Consider the following 17,362-nt stretch of genomic DNA (forward strand, 5'->3'; position numbering starts at 1 on the left):
ACTGCTTTGAAAATGCATTGTTGATATTGGAGCTCAGAAGATTACTCTTGCGGGGAAATTATTCTGCAGCATGTGCATTGCAGAACTTTCTGTTCCGTAGGGCAGATCTTACAACATCAAGCTACTTGCGCAGAGCTTCCTGCTGGGAGCGTGTATCAGGAGTCTTGATCCGGAGGACAGTGGGCCCGGCAGAAGCTTCCATCTGTTCAATTAACAGATTAGCAAATACCATGGGCACACCAACCTCTCCGCCTATGCTCCTTGTACACACTCCCAGCGTGTAGTAGAGCTCTGGCCAGAAGGCAAAGGTACCACATTTAATCTTGATTGCATTATGATCTAGTGGTCAATAAGTTAGTTAGTGTAAAATGCAAGTGTCCTTATTCTTTAGGTTTTTATTTCTGCTCTTTCAGTATTCTTACGATTGTTTTGCACAGATTCAGCTTCTCCATTGTAGCTTCTTCTTCTGCACTTTGTCACGCGTCCTCTCTGAACCTGCCCGGCACCCCTCTCCTGTATCAAGATCTGACCATCTCTGCTATTCTCTCTGCTGACTTTGGGAAGCTCTGCTGATTGTGCTCCTCCTGCTAATGAGTAAATTGGATTTCATTTATTGTGCCACTCCTAATCCCATTCCAGTCCTTCCTATTCCCTAACTTTACATTGGCCCCTTTTTTTAGATTAGAGATACAGCACTGAAACAGGCCCTTCGGCCCACCGAGTCTGTGCCGAACATCAACCACCCATTTATACTAATCCTACACTAATCCCATATTCCTACCAAACATCCCCACCTGTCCCTATATTTCCCTACCACCTACCTACACGAGTGACAATTTATAATGGCCAATTTACCTATCAACCTGCAAGTCTTTTGGCTTGTGGGAGGAAACCGGAGCACCCGGAGAAAACCCACGCAGACACAGGGAGAACTTGCAAACTCCACACAGGCAGTACCTGGAATCGAACCCGGGTCCCTGGAGCTGTGAGGCTGCGGTGCTAACCACTGCGCCACTGTGCCGCCCTTCATGTGTTAAAAAGCAGTTTGAGTTGTATGATTATTATTTCTGTGTCTTTGAGCTAATACAATGTTGTTGATCATTTCAAACCATTTTCTCTCTCTTTTCCTTTTAATCAGTGTGCTTATCTATGCACTTGATCTCAATTTCACCAAAATCTCCCCTCTCACTGCAGTCATCATGGTCAACAAAATCCACTGGATCTGAAATCATCTTATAGCAACTTACCTCTGCATCTTCCTCCTCATCTTCCTCCTCGTCTTGCTATCAGCTCCTCATTGTTTCCAATCATTTGAGAAAAAGATAGGCCTATGTGCTGTATACGGTTTGCAAATCTGAGGACTTATCCAAAATGTCAGTTTCGAGGCTAAGATGAATGATGGGCCATGTTAATTCACTAATAGTCTTTCTAACTAGTACCCAGTTATCTAGGGGCATTGTAAACAGTGGGCATTATAATACAGGGCACAATGCATGAGCATTGGAAACTAGTCATTCACCCTTTATATCGAAAAAAATCTCCAATTGCCTCCATTTAAGCTTTGAGTGAAGTGTTTGAATAAAATGTGGAAGTAATTTGCCAACAATAATAAAAACAGTATTATGCTTTGAACATAGAAGCATAATCAGGTAAAAATTGACACTGAGCCAAAGAAGATGATATCGGGATAGATGATTAAAAGTCTGGCCAAAGAGGTGAGTTTTAAGGAAGTCTTAAAAGACGGGAGAGGGATGGAGAGGTTTGGAGAAGGAATTCCATTGCTTAGGGCCTAGATGGCTGAAGGCATGGCCGCCAATGTTGGGATATGCTTGAGGCCGGTGCACAAGCAAATCCTGATGCCATGTCCTCAGATGATATCACCAAAGGGAACAGTGAAGATGAAAAAGGAAAGGGAACCATGGATAGATGCTTCACAGCCTGTCAGTTTCCTGCCAGGCATGTCAGGTCAAAATTTCCTCCACCACCACTGCCCCCTCTCTCCCCCCCCCCTCCCCAATCAGTAATTTTGCAGTTTTCAGTATGTGGCCCAAGATTAGGGTTATTATTCCCCAAAATGTTTGGCCAGTAAATGAAAAGAGGAAAAGCACCAGGCATGGTCAGCTGGTGAACTGCAGTTAGGAATAACATGAGAAAGGCAGTTTAAACTGGGCAGAATTGATGGGCCACTGGGTAATGCAGAGTCAGGGACAACTGTTTTGCAGCTCAGGTGCTGGAAACTTTACTGCAAAGATTCATGGAGGAGAAGCACACAACTTAATGTGGCTCATGGCCATACCCGCTCCCAGAAACACCTGGGGCACCAGGAATGGGAGGAGATGGCTAAGGTAGGCATCTCACATCAGTCAATTGCAATATGGGCATGGTTGGATCACATGCAAGGCCCTTGATGCCTCTGCAACTGTCACCAATGCCAGCCTGAACAAGCCAGACACTTGAACATTGAGGGCCATTGGCTTAGACAGTAATTGGCAGTATGTTGGGGTGTTGGCCAGAGGCCTTGAGGAAAAGGACAGCTCTGCAACATCACAGCCAAATTTCAGCACCCTCAGGTGCAACTCTACTGTCACTACTAGGGTAGATTTGCCTATTTCAAGAGACCTACTATGTAGCAGAGTGGTGGGTCTTGAGGGTTTGCCTCATGTCACAGCTAGCTCTTTCCGACTCTTGCAGGTCCTCTTGCACCAAGTCCATTGCTAAGGGGCAGAAAATTTCTGGTGGCTGCCCTTTAAATGAAGACTCCCCCTTTCATAGTCAATCCAACCAGGAATACCCAATCCATTCTGCAGCAGGTAACTCACCTCCTGTCTCCCCAAAGCCTGTCCACCATCTACAAGGCACAAGTCAGGAGTGTGATGGAATACTCTCCACTTGCCTGGATGGGGCAGCTCCAACAACACTCAAGAAGCTCGACACCATCCAGGACAAAGCACCCCACTTGATTGTCACCTCATCTACAATCATTCACTCCCTTCACCACCGACGCACAGTGGCAGCAGTGTGTATCGTCTACAAGATGCACTGCAGCAACTCACCAAGGCTCCTTCGACAGCACCTTCCAAACCCTCGACCTCTACCACCTAGAAGGACAAGGGCAGCAGTTGCATGGGAACACCACCCCCTGCAGGTTACCCTCCAAGCCACACACCACCCTGACTTGGAACTATATCACCGTTCCTTCACTGTCACTGGGTCAAAATCCTGGAACTCCCTTCCTCACAGCACTGTGGGTGTACCTACACCCCAAGGACTGCAGTGGTTCAAGAAGGCAGCTCCCACCACCTTCTCAAGGGAAATTAGGGATGGGCAATAAATGCTGGCCCAGCCAGCAATGCCCACATCCCACGAATGAATTTAAAAAAATTCAAGCAAAATGAATGTACGAATGCATTAATAATGCAGTCAGGGAGCACTTCATTCTTAAGTACCTGAGCTGCCAAGTTAACTAACCTGTATTAAGCTTAACATTTCTTTGCCCACTATTCCTCTTCCCACTGTTCCTCTGCCCACTAATCCTTTGCCTACCATTACTTGCTGATCAATCCTGTACCAATAACTCATAAAATGTAAATAAAATATTCTCGATCCAAAAACAGAACAAGCTTCTGACATTGAACACTGAAGAATACGGGACAGTCTTTTCTTCGTTATTCAGATTGATTTATAAAAGTCGTGCAGCTTTGGGGAAATAAAAACTGTAAACTCAGTTTAGAGACCACTAACAACAATTCCATATTGATTGATACTATATTCTTGGAAGCCAAACTAATATGAGAAAGCGTGCAGGAAGGGTCTCGCACCTCGGAGCTATCGTGCATTTGGTGGCCATTTGAGTTATGTGACCTCTTTTGCGTTGACAGACACCCAAAATAATTGCGCATTAACATAAGATTGGCTGTCCAACTGCACCTTTAACTGCATAGCACAGAGAGTCAAGAAAAGTACAATTAACATGGCTTCTCAATCATTGGCTAGTGGAGAATGTCTGATCATTTGTGAACCCTTTTTAATTACGCCTGCCAGGGTATTCATTTCAAGTAATCACTCTGCCAGTTTGGATTAATTATTTTATAAAATTATCATAGAATGGAACTTCTCATCTTTCACAAGGAAACCAATTTGAAAAAGTAGGGTAGTTGATAGCAATGAAACTGTGTGATGCCAGTGCAAGAGATATTTTATATTAGTCCTTCCTCCATCGATCCAATGCATAGCTCACAGTCACATTTCACCATCTACTTTGAGTACTTTCACGCTGTGATTCCATTGCCTGTCATGTTCCTGTCATCTGTTACTGCATGTTGTCTGCAGCTCGTGCCATTGTGTTTACCCACTCAGGTTACCCGTCCATCCAAACGGAGCTGCTGACGCCTGCTGGATTGCGCTATTTGCCACCCACCCCTCTCCGAAGTGATGATTATTTTAGCCGTTTTTCTAGTGTAGAATCAGCCCCCACTACTCCCTGTCAACTAACCCTGGCTCCAAAAGCACTTCCGCCTTTCGTAACTGCCGAGGAAACGTCACTGGACGTCGTTGGCGCTGATTGCTTTATGTCCTGTCGGGTGAATGGTGAAGGTGCCGCCTCACAGCACAGGCAGGTGAATGAGCCAATGGGTGTCAAGTATGAGATCGGCCCTCAGGTCACAAAGAACAGCAACGATTGTGTTGATCGGCCTTCCAGTAAAATACAGCAGGAGGAGCACATCCAGTCACGAGAGGATGAAAGCACTACCAGACAAAAGGTATCTTCCAACAAGGTTCAGCAAGAGGAAAGAGATGAAGCACCAGATGCTGAGGAGCTTGCACAGTTCAAACCAAAAGCCCCGGAGCTTGTTCAGCCGGAGCGAGGGTCCGAAGGTTCAGATGATGAGGAGGTGACAAAGGAAGAAATCCAGACCCTTCACCATGCTCAGAATTCCCAGAAAGAATTTTTTACAGTTCCAGGTTGGCATAGTGACGCATCCAGTGTTGATGTGGAACCACCAACCCCAAGAAGCTGCAACTTGAGCACTGATAATCTGGATGAAGACAAAGCCAAGTAAGTGGGATATTTTCTGTACATAAAGATGCTAGGATTTATTGAGATGGGCACTGAGTGATGCAGTGTATGAGCACACTGTACTCGCATTTCTTAAACCTGAGTTTGAGTCTAAAGGAAGAAAGAGCTTTCATTTATATCGCAATTTTCATGACCTCAGGGCGTCCCAAAGTGCTTTACAGTCAATTAAGTGCTTTTGAAATGTAGTCACTGTGTAATGTAGGAATCATGGTAGTCAATTTGTGCAAAAGGAAGATTCTACAAACAGCAAGGTGACAATGACCAGATAGTCTGTTTTGTGATGTTGTCTGAGGGATAAATATTGGCCAAAGACTAGAGAACTTTCCTGCTCTTCTTTCAAATAGGACCATGGGATCTTTTGTGCCATACTTGACAGGGAAGACTGGGCCTCAGTCACATTTGAAAGATGGCACCTCTGACAGTGCAGCACTCCCTCAGTACCACATTGAGTGTCACATCCTAGATTTTATGGTCAAATCTCTGGAGTGAGACTTGAATCCTCAACCCTCTGATTTAGAAGGAAGAGTGCTTCTGACTGATGGGATTTACGTCCTTTCTGTACATGCCGTGAAACAAAATGAAATAGTCTTTATCCAGTTCCCACTCTGAGAGTTCATGGCACAAAAACAGAACATGAATGATAGGTCTTGCCACATAAAGGATGGCTGTTGTGAGAATTTTATTTTTATTCATTTCATGGGATGTGGGCGTCGCTGGCCAGTATTTATTGCCCACCCTAATTGCCCTTGAGAAGGTGGTGGTGAGCTGCCTTCTTGAGCTGCTGTAGTCCATGTGGGGTAGGTGCACCCACTGTGCTATTAGGAAGGGAGTTCCAGGATTTTGACCCAATGACAGTGAAGGAACGGCAATATAGTTCCAAGTTAGGATGGTGCGTGGCTTGGAGTAAAACTTGCTCGTGGTGGTGTTCCCATGCATTTTCTGCCCTTGTCCTTCTAGTTGGTAGAGGTCATGGGTTTGGAAGGTGCTGTTTAAGGAGCCTTGCTGAGTTGCTGCAGTGCATCTTGTAGATGATACACACTGCTGCCACTTTGCGTCGGTGATGGAGGGGATGAATGTTTGTGGATGGGGTGCCAATCAAGCAGGTTGCTTTGTCCTGGATGGTGTTGAGCTTCTTGAGTGTTGTTGGAGCTGCACCCATCCAGGCAAGTGGAGAGTAGTCCATCACACTCCTGACTTGTGCCTTGTAGATGGCGGACAGGCTTTGGGGAGTCAGGAGGCGAGTTACCCGTCGCAGGATTCCTAGCTTCTGCACTGCTCTTGTAGCCACGGTATTTATATGGCTACTCCAGTTCAGTTTCTGGTCAATGGTAACCCAGAGGACGTTGATATTGGGGTATTCATCCATTGTAATGCCGTTGATTGTCAAGGGAAGATGGTTAGATTCTCTCTTGTTGGAGATGGGCATTGCCTGGCACTTTTGTAGCGCAAATGTTACTTGCCACTTACCAGCCCAAGCCTGCATATTGTCCAGATCTTGCTACATTTCTACATGGACTGCTTCAGTATCTGAGGAGTCACGAATGGTGCTGAACATTGTGCAATCATCAGTGAACATCCCCACTTCTGACCTTATGGTTGAAGGAAGGTCATGGATGACGCAGCTGAAGATGATTGGGCCTAGGACACTACCCTGAAGAACTCTTGCAGTGATGTCCTGGAACCGAGATGATTGACCTCCAACAGCCACAACCATCTTCCTTTGCGCTAGGTATGACTCCAACCAGTGGAGTGTTTTCCCCCTGATTCCCATTGATTCCAATTTTGCCAGGGCTCCTCGATGCCGCACTTGGTCAAATGCTGCCTTGATGTCCAGGGCAGTCACTCTCACCTCACCACTTGAGTTCAGCTCTTTTGTCCATGTTTGAACCAAGGCTGTAATGAGGTCAGGAGCTGAGTGGCTTTGGCGGAACCCAAACTGAGCGTCAGTGAGCAGGTTATTGCTTAGCAAGTGCCGCTTGATAGCATTGTCAATGATGCCTTCCATCACTTTACTGATGATTGAGAGTAGGCTGATGGGGCAGTAATTGGTCGGGTTGGACTTGTCCTGCTTTTTGTGTACAGGACATACCTGGGCAATTTTCCACATTGCAGGGTAGATGCCAGTGTTGTAGCTGTACTGGAACAGCTTGGCGAGGTGTGCGGCAAGTTCTGGAGCACGGGTATTCAGTACTATTGTCGGAAAGCTTGTTGCAAATGCTTCAGCCTTATCTTTTGCACTAATGTGCTGGGCTCCCCCCTCATTGAGGATGGGGGTATTTGTGGAGCCACCTCCTGCTGTTAGTTGTTTAATTGTCCACCACCAGGCACAACTGTCCTGTGGGACAGGACAGACCCAGAGATGGTGGTGTCTGGAACCTTGTCTGTAAGGTATGATTCGGTGAGTATGGCTATGTCAGGCTGTTGCTTGACTAGTCTGTGGGACAGCTCTCCCAATTTTGGCACTAGCCTGCAGATGTTACTAAGAAGGACTTTGCAGGGTCAACAGGGCTGGATTTGTTGTTGTATCCAATGCCTAGGTTGATGCTGGGTCCGTCCAGCTTCATTCCTTATCAACTTTTTAGCGGTTAGGTATAATTGAGTGGCTTGCCTGGCCATTTGAGAGGGCATTTAAGAGTCAACCACATTGCTGTGGATCTGGAGTCACATGTAGGCCAGGCCAGGTAAGGACAGCAGATTTCCTTCTTGAAAGGACTTTAGTGAACTAGCTGTGTATTTATTTATTTATTTAGAGATACAGCACTGAAACAGGCCCTTCGGCACACTGAGTCTGTGCTGACCAACAACCACCCATTTGTACTAACCCTACAGTAATCCCATATTCCCTACCACCTACCTACACTAGGGGCAATTTACAACTGCCAATTTACCTATCACCTGCAAGTCTTTGGCTGTTGGAGGAAACCGGAGCACCCGGCGGAAACCCACGCGGTCACAGGCAGTGCCCAGAATCGAACCCAGTTCGCTGGAGCTGTGAGGCTGTGGTGCTAACCACTGCGCCACTATGCCGCCCTGGTTTATTAGTCTGGTGTCAATACCACTACACCAACTCCTCCCCTTTAATTAAGCAAGTCACATTGGTACAATGGAGTAAAAGAGGAGTCTGGTTCTCTTCTCAGATTGGGGCTTTGGCCCATTCTTGCAGCATGGTTGAGGGATGCTCTTTAGCCCAGTCTCTCTACCCTACCACCGCCCCCCCCTCCCCCACCCCCAATGTGCTTCAGCCTCTGCTGTCCGAGTTGCCCAACGATAATGTGCTGAGTTGAGTCTTCTGCGTCTGACTGCACCATCCCTGATCTTGGGCCTGTTTGGTGCAGGTACTGGGATTGACTAAAATGGAAAGTTCTGCATTCTTCAGCACTGACGTACATCACACAATTATACTGCGCGTTTAGTGTTGCGTGCTGGGAGTCAAGTGTAGTCTTGTAACGCGGTGCTTGGGGAATGGCAAGGAATTAGACCTGGTCATATTGAAGTAATTCAGCTCCCATTTTTAAAACGTCTTCAGTCTTGGCCTTATTTTTATGTAACATAACATGATGCAGAGAAGGAGGGTTGATGAGAGTGTAGGTACAAGATGTTTTTTTGTTCGCCCTTGGGATGTGAGTGTCGCTAGCAATGCCAGCATTTATTGCCCATCCCTAATTGTCTTTGAGAATGTGGTGATGAGCTGCCTTCTTGAACCACTGAAGTCCATGTAGTATAGGTACACCCACAGTGCTGTTAGGAAGGGAGTTCCAGGATTTTGACCCAGCAACAGTGAAGGAAGAGTGATATAGTTCCAAGTCAGGATAGTGTGTGGATTGGAAGGGAATTTGCAGCTGGTGGTATTCCCATGTGCTGGCGACCCTTGTTCTTCTAGGCAGTAGAGATTGCAGGTTTGGAAGGTGCTGTTGAACGAACCTTGGCGAATTTTGCAATGCATCTTTTAGATGGTACACAGTACTGCCACTGTGCACCAGTGGTGGAGAGAGTGAATGTTTAAGGTGATGGATGTGGTGCCAATCAAGCAGATTGTGTTGTTTTGGATGGTGTTGAGCATCTTGAGTGTTGTTGGAACTGCACTTATCCAGGCAAGTGGAGAATATTCAATCACACTCCTGACCTGTGCCTCGTAGATGGTAGACAGGCTTTGGGGAGTCAGGAGGTGAGTTACTCGCTTCAGAATTCCCAATCTCTGATCTGCTCTTGTAGCCACAATATTTATAAGGTTGGTCCAGTTAGGTTTCTGGTCAATGGTAACCCCCCAGGATGCTGATGGTGGGGGATTCAGCGATGGTAATGCCGTTGAATGTCAAGGGAGATGGTTAGATTCCCACTTGTTTGAGATGGTCATTGCCCGGCAATTGTGTGGCGCAAATGTTATTTGCCACTTCTCAGTCCATGCCTGAATGTTGTCCAGGTCTTGCTGCATGCAGGCACGGACTGCTTCAGTATCTGAGGAGTACTGAACAATGTGCAATCATCAGCGAGCATTACCACTTCTGACCTTATGATGGAGGGAAGGTCACTGGTGAAGCAGCTGAAGATGGTTGGGCCTAGGACACTACCCCGAGGACATCTTGTATCGATGTCCTGGGGCTCCAAAAACCACAACCATCTTCCTTTGTGCTAGGTATGACTCCAACCAGCAGAGAGCTTTCTCCTTGATTCCCATGGACTTCAATTTTACTGGGGCTCCCTGATGCCACACTTGGTCAAATGCTGCCTTGAGGTCAAGGGCAGTCACTCTCACCTCCCCTCTTGAGTTCAATTCTTTTGTCCATGTTTGGACTGAGGCTGTAACAAGGTCAGGAGTTGTGTCGCCCTGGCGGAACCCAAATTGAGCGGTTGTTGCTGAGTAAGTGCCACTTGAAAGCAATGTCGACAACCCATTCCATCACTTTGCTGATGATAGAGAGATTAAGAGAGTAGATTAATGGGGCTGTAATTGGCCAGATTGCATTTGTCCTGCTTTTTGCGTACAGGATATACCTGAGCACTTCTCCATATTGTCGGATAGATGCCAGTGTTGTAGCTGTACTGGAATAGCTTGGCTAAGGGTGCAGCTAGTTCTGGAGCACAAATCTTCAGTATTGCAGCCAGAATGCTGTCAGGACCCATAGCTTTTGCTGTCCCCAGTGCCTTCAGCCATTTCTTGATATCACGTGGAGTGAATTGAATTGTCTGAAGACTGGTATCTGTGATGGTTGGGGACCTGAGGAGGAGGCTGCAAGGGATGATCCACTTGGCACTTCTGGCTGAAGACGGTTGCAAATGCTTCAGCTCTGTCTTTTGCACTGACGTGTTGTGTTCCTCCATCATTGAGGATGGGGATGTTTTTGGGGTCTCCTCCTCCAGTTAGTTGTTTAATTGTCCACTACCATTCACAACTGAATGTGGCAGGACAGCAGAGCTTTGATCTGATCTGTTGGTTGTGGGATTGCTTAGCTCTGTCCATCTCAAGCTGCCTCTGCCGTTTAGCATGCATATAGTCCTGTGTTGTCGCTTCACCAGGTTGACACCTCATTTTTAGGTATGTCTGGTGCTGCTCCTGACATGTTCTCCTGCACTCCTCATTGAAGCAGGGTTGATCCCCTGGCTTGATGGTAATGGTAGAGTGAGGGATATGCTAGACCATAAGTTTACAGATTGTGGTTGAATACAATTCTGCTGCTGCTTATGGCCCACAGCGCCTCATGGATGCCCGGTTTTGAGCTGCTAGATCTGTTGTGAATCTGTCCCATTTAGCACGGTGGTAGTGCCACACAACATGATGGAGAGTATCCTCAGTGTGATGATGGGACTTCGTCTTCACGAGGACTGTGCAATGGTCACTCCTACCAATATTGTCATGGACAAATGCATCTGCGACAGGTAGATTGGTGAGAACAACATCAAGTAGGTTTTTCCCTCTTGTAGTTCTCACCACCTGCTGCAGACCCAGTCTGCCAGTGGAACAGGACATACCCAGGGATGGCGATGAAGGAGCCTGGGACATTGGCTATAAGGTATGATTCAGTGAGTATGACTATGAAATGTTGTTGCTTGACTAGTCTGTGGGACAGCTCTCCCAATTTTGGCACAAGCCCCCAGATGTTAATGAGGACTTTGCAGGGTCGACTGAGCAAGTTCACCTTTGTCGTTTCCAGTGCCTAGGTCGATGATGGGAACTGAGTAGCTTGCTAGCACTTAACTTGCTAGACAGTTAAGTGTCATCTACATTGCTGTGGGTCTGGAGTCACATGTGGACCAGACTGGATAAAGATGGCAGATTTCCTTCCCTGAGAAACATTAGTGAAGGACCCTGCAGTTCAGGCTGAGGAACTAGGAGAGACAAAACTGAGGTGCTTTAGTGCCGAGAGGATCTAATTACAGTCTGATGCCTTTACATAAGCAATCTAAATGTGGACATGGGATATTAAAATGGAAAGAGTTGGCAAAAAGATGGCAAAAGCATAACAACAGAAAACAATATTTTTAACACATTATAGATCTATATGCTATTGTTTATATATAAATTTGTTTGTGGGAGCACGTCTTGAGCAAGTTGCTGGTTAGGATTGCGGTCCTTAGCCCAAGTAGCACTGGCCTAGCCTGGCAATGAGAAGAGTGAACTCACCTGAACAAGATACAGAGTGCTGCCTAGTCTGTACCGACAACAGGAGGGGGCAACAACAATGACGGGAACAAATTCCCAAAGCATTCAAAGTTGTGGTCTTCTGATGGGAAGGAAGAGAAACACCTTCAGTTTCATTCACTGTTTAGATCTGCCTACAGAAAAATAAAAAAAATTTTTAAAAAATGAGTGTAACATGGATCCACAGGCTCCAGTGTAACTGCAGCCTACAAGGTACATTTTATGCTTTAGTGCTCCCAGCAATGAGGATTGCAATGGATGGAGAATCAGGTTGACTAACCTCTGCACCCAAATTCCTGATATGTGTTTCTCTCACTTAAAACTCAGAAATGCCAACTTGTTAAATTTCCCACAGCTTCCCCATTCATACCCAGAAGGATGATTGATCACTCTCATTGTTACAGAATACAAGAATTGGATATTACATATGGAGAGTATTTCATTTTTGGCCTATATTGGAAATTGCAAGGGGAACAGTAGTGTAGTGGTCATGTTACTGTATTATTAATCCAGGAGCCTGGATTAATAATCCAGAGAACATGAGTTCAAATCCTGCCTGTCATTTGAGAATTTGCATTCAGCTTTTAAAAATACTGGAAATGAAAAGCTAGTATCAGTAAAAGTGGCCATGAATCATGAAAGCCTAACTGAGGGAGAAGGGAATAGAGGGTTATAATGATAGATTTGGTGAGGAAAGACGTGAAGAGGCTCGAGTGGGGCATAAACCCATATGGACTGCTGGGGCCAAATGGCCTGTTTCCATGCCGTATTTTATCTGTGTAATCATATGTAATACAAAGGTTCACTAATGTCCATTAGGGAAGGAAACCTGCTGTCCATACCCAGTTTGGCCTATACGTGACTCCAGTCCCATACCCAGCTGGTTAACTCTCAACTGCCTTCTGAAGTGGCCCAGCAAGTCACTCAGTTGTATCAAACTGCTACCCAGTGATTCAAGAGCAGCAAGCAATTAGGAAGGCTAATGGTATGTTACCCTTTATCACAAGAGGACTTGAGTACAGGAGTCGTGAAGTCTTGCTTCAATTGTATAGAACCTTGGTTAGACCACACCTGGAGTACTGTGCAGTCCCCTTACCTTAGGAAGGATATTATTACCATAGAGGGAGTGCAACGCAGATTCACCAGACTTGTTCTCGGGATGGTGGGACTGTCCTGTGAAGAGAGATTGGGGAAACTGGGCCTGTATTCTCTAGAGTTTCGAAGAATGAGAGGTGATCTCATTGAAACATACCAAATACTTAAAGGGATAGACAGGGTAGATGCATATAAGATATTTCCCCTGGTTGGGGAGTCTAGAACCAGGGGACACAATTTCAAAATAAGGGGGAAGCCACTTAGGACACAGATGAGGAATTTCTTTACTTTAGAGGGTTGTGAATCTTTGGAATTTTCTACCCCAGAGGGCTGTGGAAGCTCAGTCATTGAGTATGTTCAAAGCAGAAATTGACAGATTTCTAAATACCAATGACATAAAGGGATAGGGGGATAGTTTGGGGAAAAAGGCATTGAAATGGATGATCAGCCATGATTGTATTGAATAGCAGAGCAGGCTCAATGGGCTGAATGGCCTATTCCTGCTCCTATGTTCCTAAGAAGAAAGCTCACTACCATCTCCTCTGAGCAGCTCGCAATGAACATTAAATACTGACCTTACCAGCGATGCCTACATCTCGAGAGTTAATGCCTTATGTTAGAATGGTGAATTTAAGAAACAAGAGTTATGTAATATGTTGCACTGCTCCATGCTGAAAGGACATTTTAACCAGTATTTTCATATTTTGCAGTCTCCAAGAACAGCGAATCAAGAATGAACTTGCTGAGTCTGTTATGTTTCATATAAAAGGACAGGTAATAAAACCTGAGGAGAATGGGGACCATGACATACATAGGTTGGAACGTCAGAGAGAGTCAAGTCATGCAACAGTGGGGCCTTTGATTCAGGAGGCAGCAGATGATGTGCCTATACCATCACATGACAGAAAAACACTGAATGGAAAGGTACAGAAGCGTTCAATGCGAATCACAGAACAGACAGAGTCCATGACGGAATTGCAGAAAGACCTGGCAGACCAGAAGCGGCCAAGTGTAGAGGAGCATGGAGCCCCTCTGTTCACCAGCGAGAAGAAAACAAGTTGGGTTACATCAGAGGTCATTAAATCAGGACCAAACTTCAGGGACGAAGGGCCTCTACCAGCAGAACACAAAACTCAGGTGAAGTAACTTTCCATCATGTGCACAATGACATATTTTAATTCTATTTCGCGACCTTTTGGACCATCGAGTCTCTGTTCTTCCGCATTGGTTAAGAGTATGTATTTTGTTCCTGCCCAATTGGTTGTTTTGTACTTTTATTATTCACTAATTATATCACATAATCCCTTTCTCCCCAGTTTAATTTCTCACCTGATAACTTCTACCCAATAGAAGCAAAAATGATTCTCCAACATAAAGATGTTATGATACGAGTTTAGATTGAGAGGAAAGCCTTTGATAATGTATCAAATGTGAATTGTGAGGTGAATGCATCGTCATATGTCCGTAGGAATGAAGTGGAAGAGAGATTAGCCTCGAACCTGGAACTCCATTTACATCACACTGATGTAAAGAGACCCGATATCCTTCACTCCTGGACTCCTCGCCTCATTCCTCCATTCTCGCCATCCCACCCCCCTCTCACAACTCCACTTGAATCCCTTTGCTCCACTCACTGGCCTGTGTCCTGAACTGTGGATGGACATTACTATAGAAGGTCAATAGTTTTAACTAAAAGTCCTGGGGAATTATTTAGAGCTTGAACAGAATTAGATCCTGACTTTGGATAATTACAAGTGTTAACACCATTGCATCAATCAGGAGCTTGGGGAAAGCGAGACTAGCTCGGATGAGGAGGAGATTGTCACCACCAGGGTGATTCGTCGCAGGGTGATTCTGAAGGTATCCAGTCCTCTTAGTCTGGCCTTGTTTGGAGATAGTTTTGGACTGCGACAATTGGTTGGTTGTGTTCCTGTTTGCATGCTCTGGTTTTCTGTGTTTTGGGCTTTTTGACCTCGAGCATGTCTTTCACAAGATCTATCGGTTTGATGAACATCTTTCTAATTTCGTGCTCATTGATTGAAAGTACACTAAATTACAACTTTTTTTTAATGAATATTTTTCGATTGTACCTGCTGATAATCCTGCTTTCTTATGCCGTCAATATTCTCAACTGCTTCTTCCTTTTGCTGAATTTCTTACTGCGACATGCTAGGACTCTCTAGTACCTCAGCCAACCAACCATTCTTGAAATAGACAGTGAGCGTTGTCCAGCTGTTTGACTACTTCAGTCATGGATGACTGAATTCAGACACGTTTGCTGGTTGGTGTTCACGAGCCTGAGCCCTCATTAACTGTTCCCTCAGTAGCTTAAGGACCTGCTTCTTACCCTGATTGCCATCATTCAACTCCTCACAGACCATGGGTGGAATATGACACAATCCTGCTCTTGCAGGCTTGCTGCCTTAATCAGTTTAACTATCAGATCTCACCGTTTGATTTTTATTTATAGGATGATAATTTCCATTGTGTGACATTGCCCCAAGAGCCGAACTAGCATTGCATATGGAACAGACGTTGTTACATATTGGAACACAAATTAGCATAGAGCAAGAAATATTTCATTTTCGACTCAAGACGTCTGCTCCTTCCACAAGCCACTTACCGTTTTCAGTACCATGGACTTTGTCTCACTAGAGATCAGGATTTCCTGCCCCTTCCCCATGCAGCACAGGATTGGTAGAACACAGTCCCACTGGAAGCTGCTGCTGCACTGATTAACTCAAAAGTAGAGTGGATAAATCCCCAGTTAGAACATGATTGAAGGTTAATGGATTGAGTATAGTTTGAAAATAATCAAATAGTTCATAAGATACTGTTGTCTGTTGTTGCTGGACTGAATGAAAGAGAGGGTGTGTGCCAATGTAGGGGGAGTGTGTATCAGAATGGATGTGTCTGGGTGTGAGAGTGCTTCAGTATAAGTGTGGGTGTGTGTGTCTCAGTGTGAGGTGGGTGTCAGTCAGTATGGGTCAGTATCGGTATGGGGGTGTCTGGGTGTGTATCAGTATATGTGAGTGTGTGTGTGTATGTCAGTATGTGCTTGCCTGGGTGTGCGTTTGCAAGTTAGGTAATTGAGTATGCAAGGAAACCAAGAGTGGACATTTGTACGTGTATTCTGAATATTTTTATGTGTATTCTGAATTACACTTAATTATCTTTGGAGATCCGGCAAAGCAGGACTTTCCCGAGGGTCCAGGATGGATTCCATTCCTCCTAATGCATCCATTACTTTTTATGAGTGAAATGCTTCTCAGTTGGGTTACCAAACTGACAGGTTATATTCAGTTGTCTCCCGATTATGCTGCGTTGCACTGCTCAATGAGAACGTAAATTGATGGTGAGTACTTGTCAGCTATGCCAATTCCAATCCTGTCCCATTCAAAAGAAAAGCGAAACACTGCGGATGCTGGAAATCTGAAATAAAAACAGAAAATGCTGGAAATAATCAGTCGGTCAGGCAGCATTTGTGGACAGAAAAACAGAGTTAACGTTTCAGGTCGATGACCTTTTGTCACAACTTATGAAAGGTCATAAATTCCAGTCAAGATTTCAAGTTTAACGATGAGGCAGTGGCCCCGCCCACTGACTGGAAAGCTGGAGGTGCGTCCACCTCCACTGGGCCTGGAAGCCACGCTGCTATTTTGTGTGGCTCAAGCAATTAATTGGCTGCAGATGGGTTTCCACCCCACTGAGGTAAGATGAGCCACTGTCCCGCTTCCAATGACAGCTCTTCAGTCTCAGCAGCACCACCCAGAGTGGTAGCCACTGCTGGGACTGCAACCGGCCAGGACCAGCAACAATGGGGGAGGCTGCACAATGGAGGTGTTTGGGGTCTCGCAGGGGACAATCAGCTCGGCTGCAGCAGGGATGAGTTCAGAGTGTACGGCGGGGGTTCTGTTTAAGTGGGGGCGGCCTGTGCTGCTGTGGGGGGTGCTCTTTGTGGGGCACAGGTTACCCGATCAGGAAACCCCCCCCTCCCCCCACGCCCAATCCCAGCCTGCAAGGTGGCCGCCTGATATTATTAGACAGCCTCCTCAGGTGCTGAAGTGCCCATCCACCGCTAGTAAAATACCAACAGCAGTGGGAAGAGGTCCTTAAGTGGCCATCAATTGGCTGCTACCTGCCATCAATCCCCCACCCAAGCTGGTGAAATAGCAGGGGCAGGTAGGCGACGGGCACGGCACCAGCCCTCCCCCGTCTCCCACTCTATTTTACACCCGCCCCGTCTCCTAGCCTGCTCCCGGGGAGGGTGTAAAATTCCGGCCATTAACTCTCTTTCTTTCTCCAGAGATGCTGCCTGACCTACTGAGTGTTTCCAGCAGTTTCTGTTTTTATTTCTCATCCCAATTAAAACTTGTTGCTGAATCAATGATAAAGGAAATACTATAAATACAATCTCTGCCATCTCCAGAGGTGATTATGAATATCATCTGTTAAAGGTACAGGAAGTGTCAATTATCTGATAGACCAGTGTCACCATGGAGCTGATGAACTTAGCAAAAACCCTGAGACTTTCCTGGCCTCACTCAGTCTCC

At 45.8% G+C, this 17,362-nt stretch overlaps 1 protein-coding gene across 1 annotated transcript in view; it reads left to right on the forward strand.

Moving 5' to 3' along the window:
• The window catches only part of ank3b (ankyrin 3b), a 439,316-nt gene that overhangs the window by 411,691 nt on the left and 10,263 nt on the right, over positions 1-17,362 (forward strand). Inside the window, exons 43-44 of the mRNA XM_068052458.1 lie at positions 4,963-5,056; positions 13,520-13,946. Coding sequence (XP_067908559.1) covers positions 4,963-5,056; positions 13,520-13,946 — 521 coding nt within the window. The remainder of the gene's footprint in view (positions 1-4,962; positions 5,057-13,519; positions 13,947-17,362) is intronic.

The sequence above is a fragment of the Heterodontus francisci genome, chromosome 20 (genome assembly GCF_036365525.1).
Source record: "Heterodontus francisci isolate sHetFra1 chromosome 20, sHetFra1.hap1, whole genome shotgun sequence".
NCBI lineage: Eukaryota > Metazoa > Chordata > Chondrichthyes > Heterodontiformes > Heterodontidae > Heterodontus > Heterodontus francisci.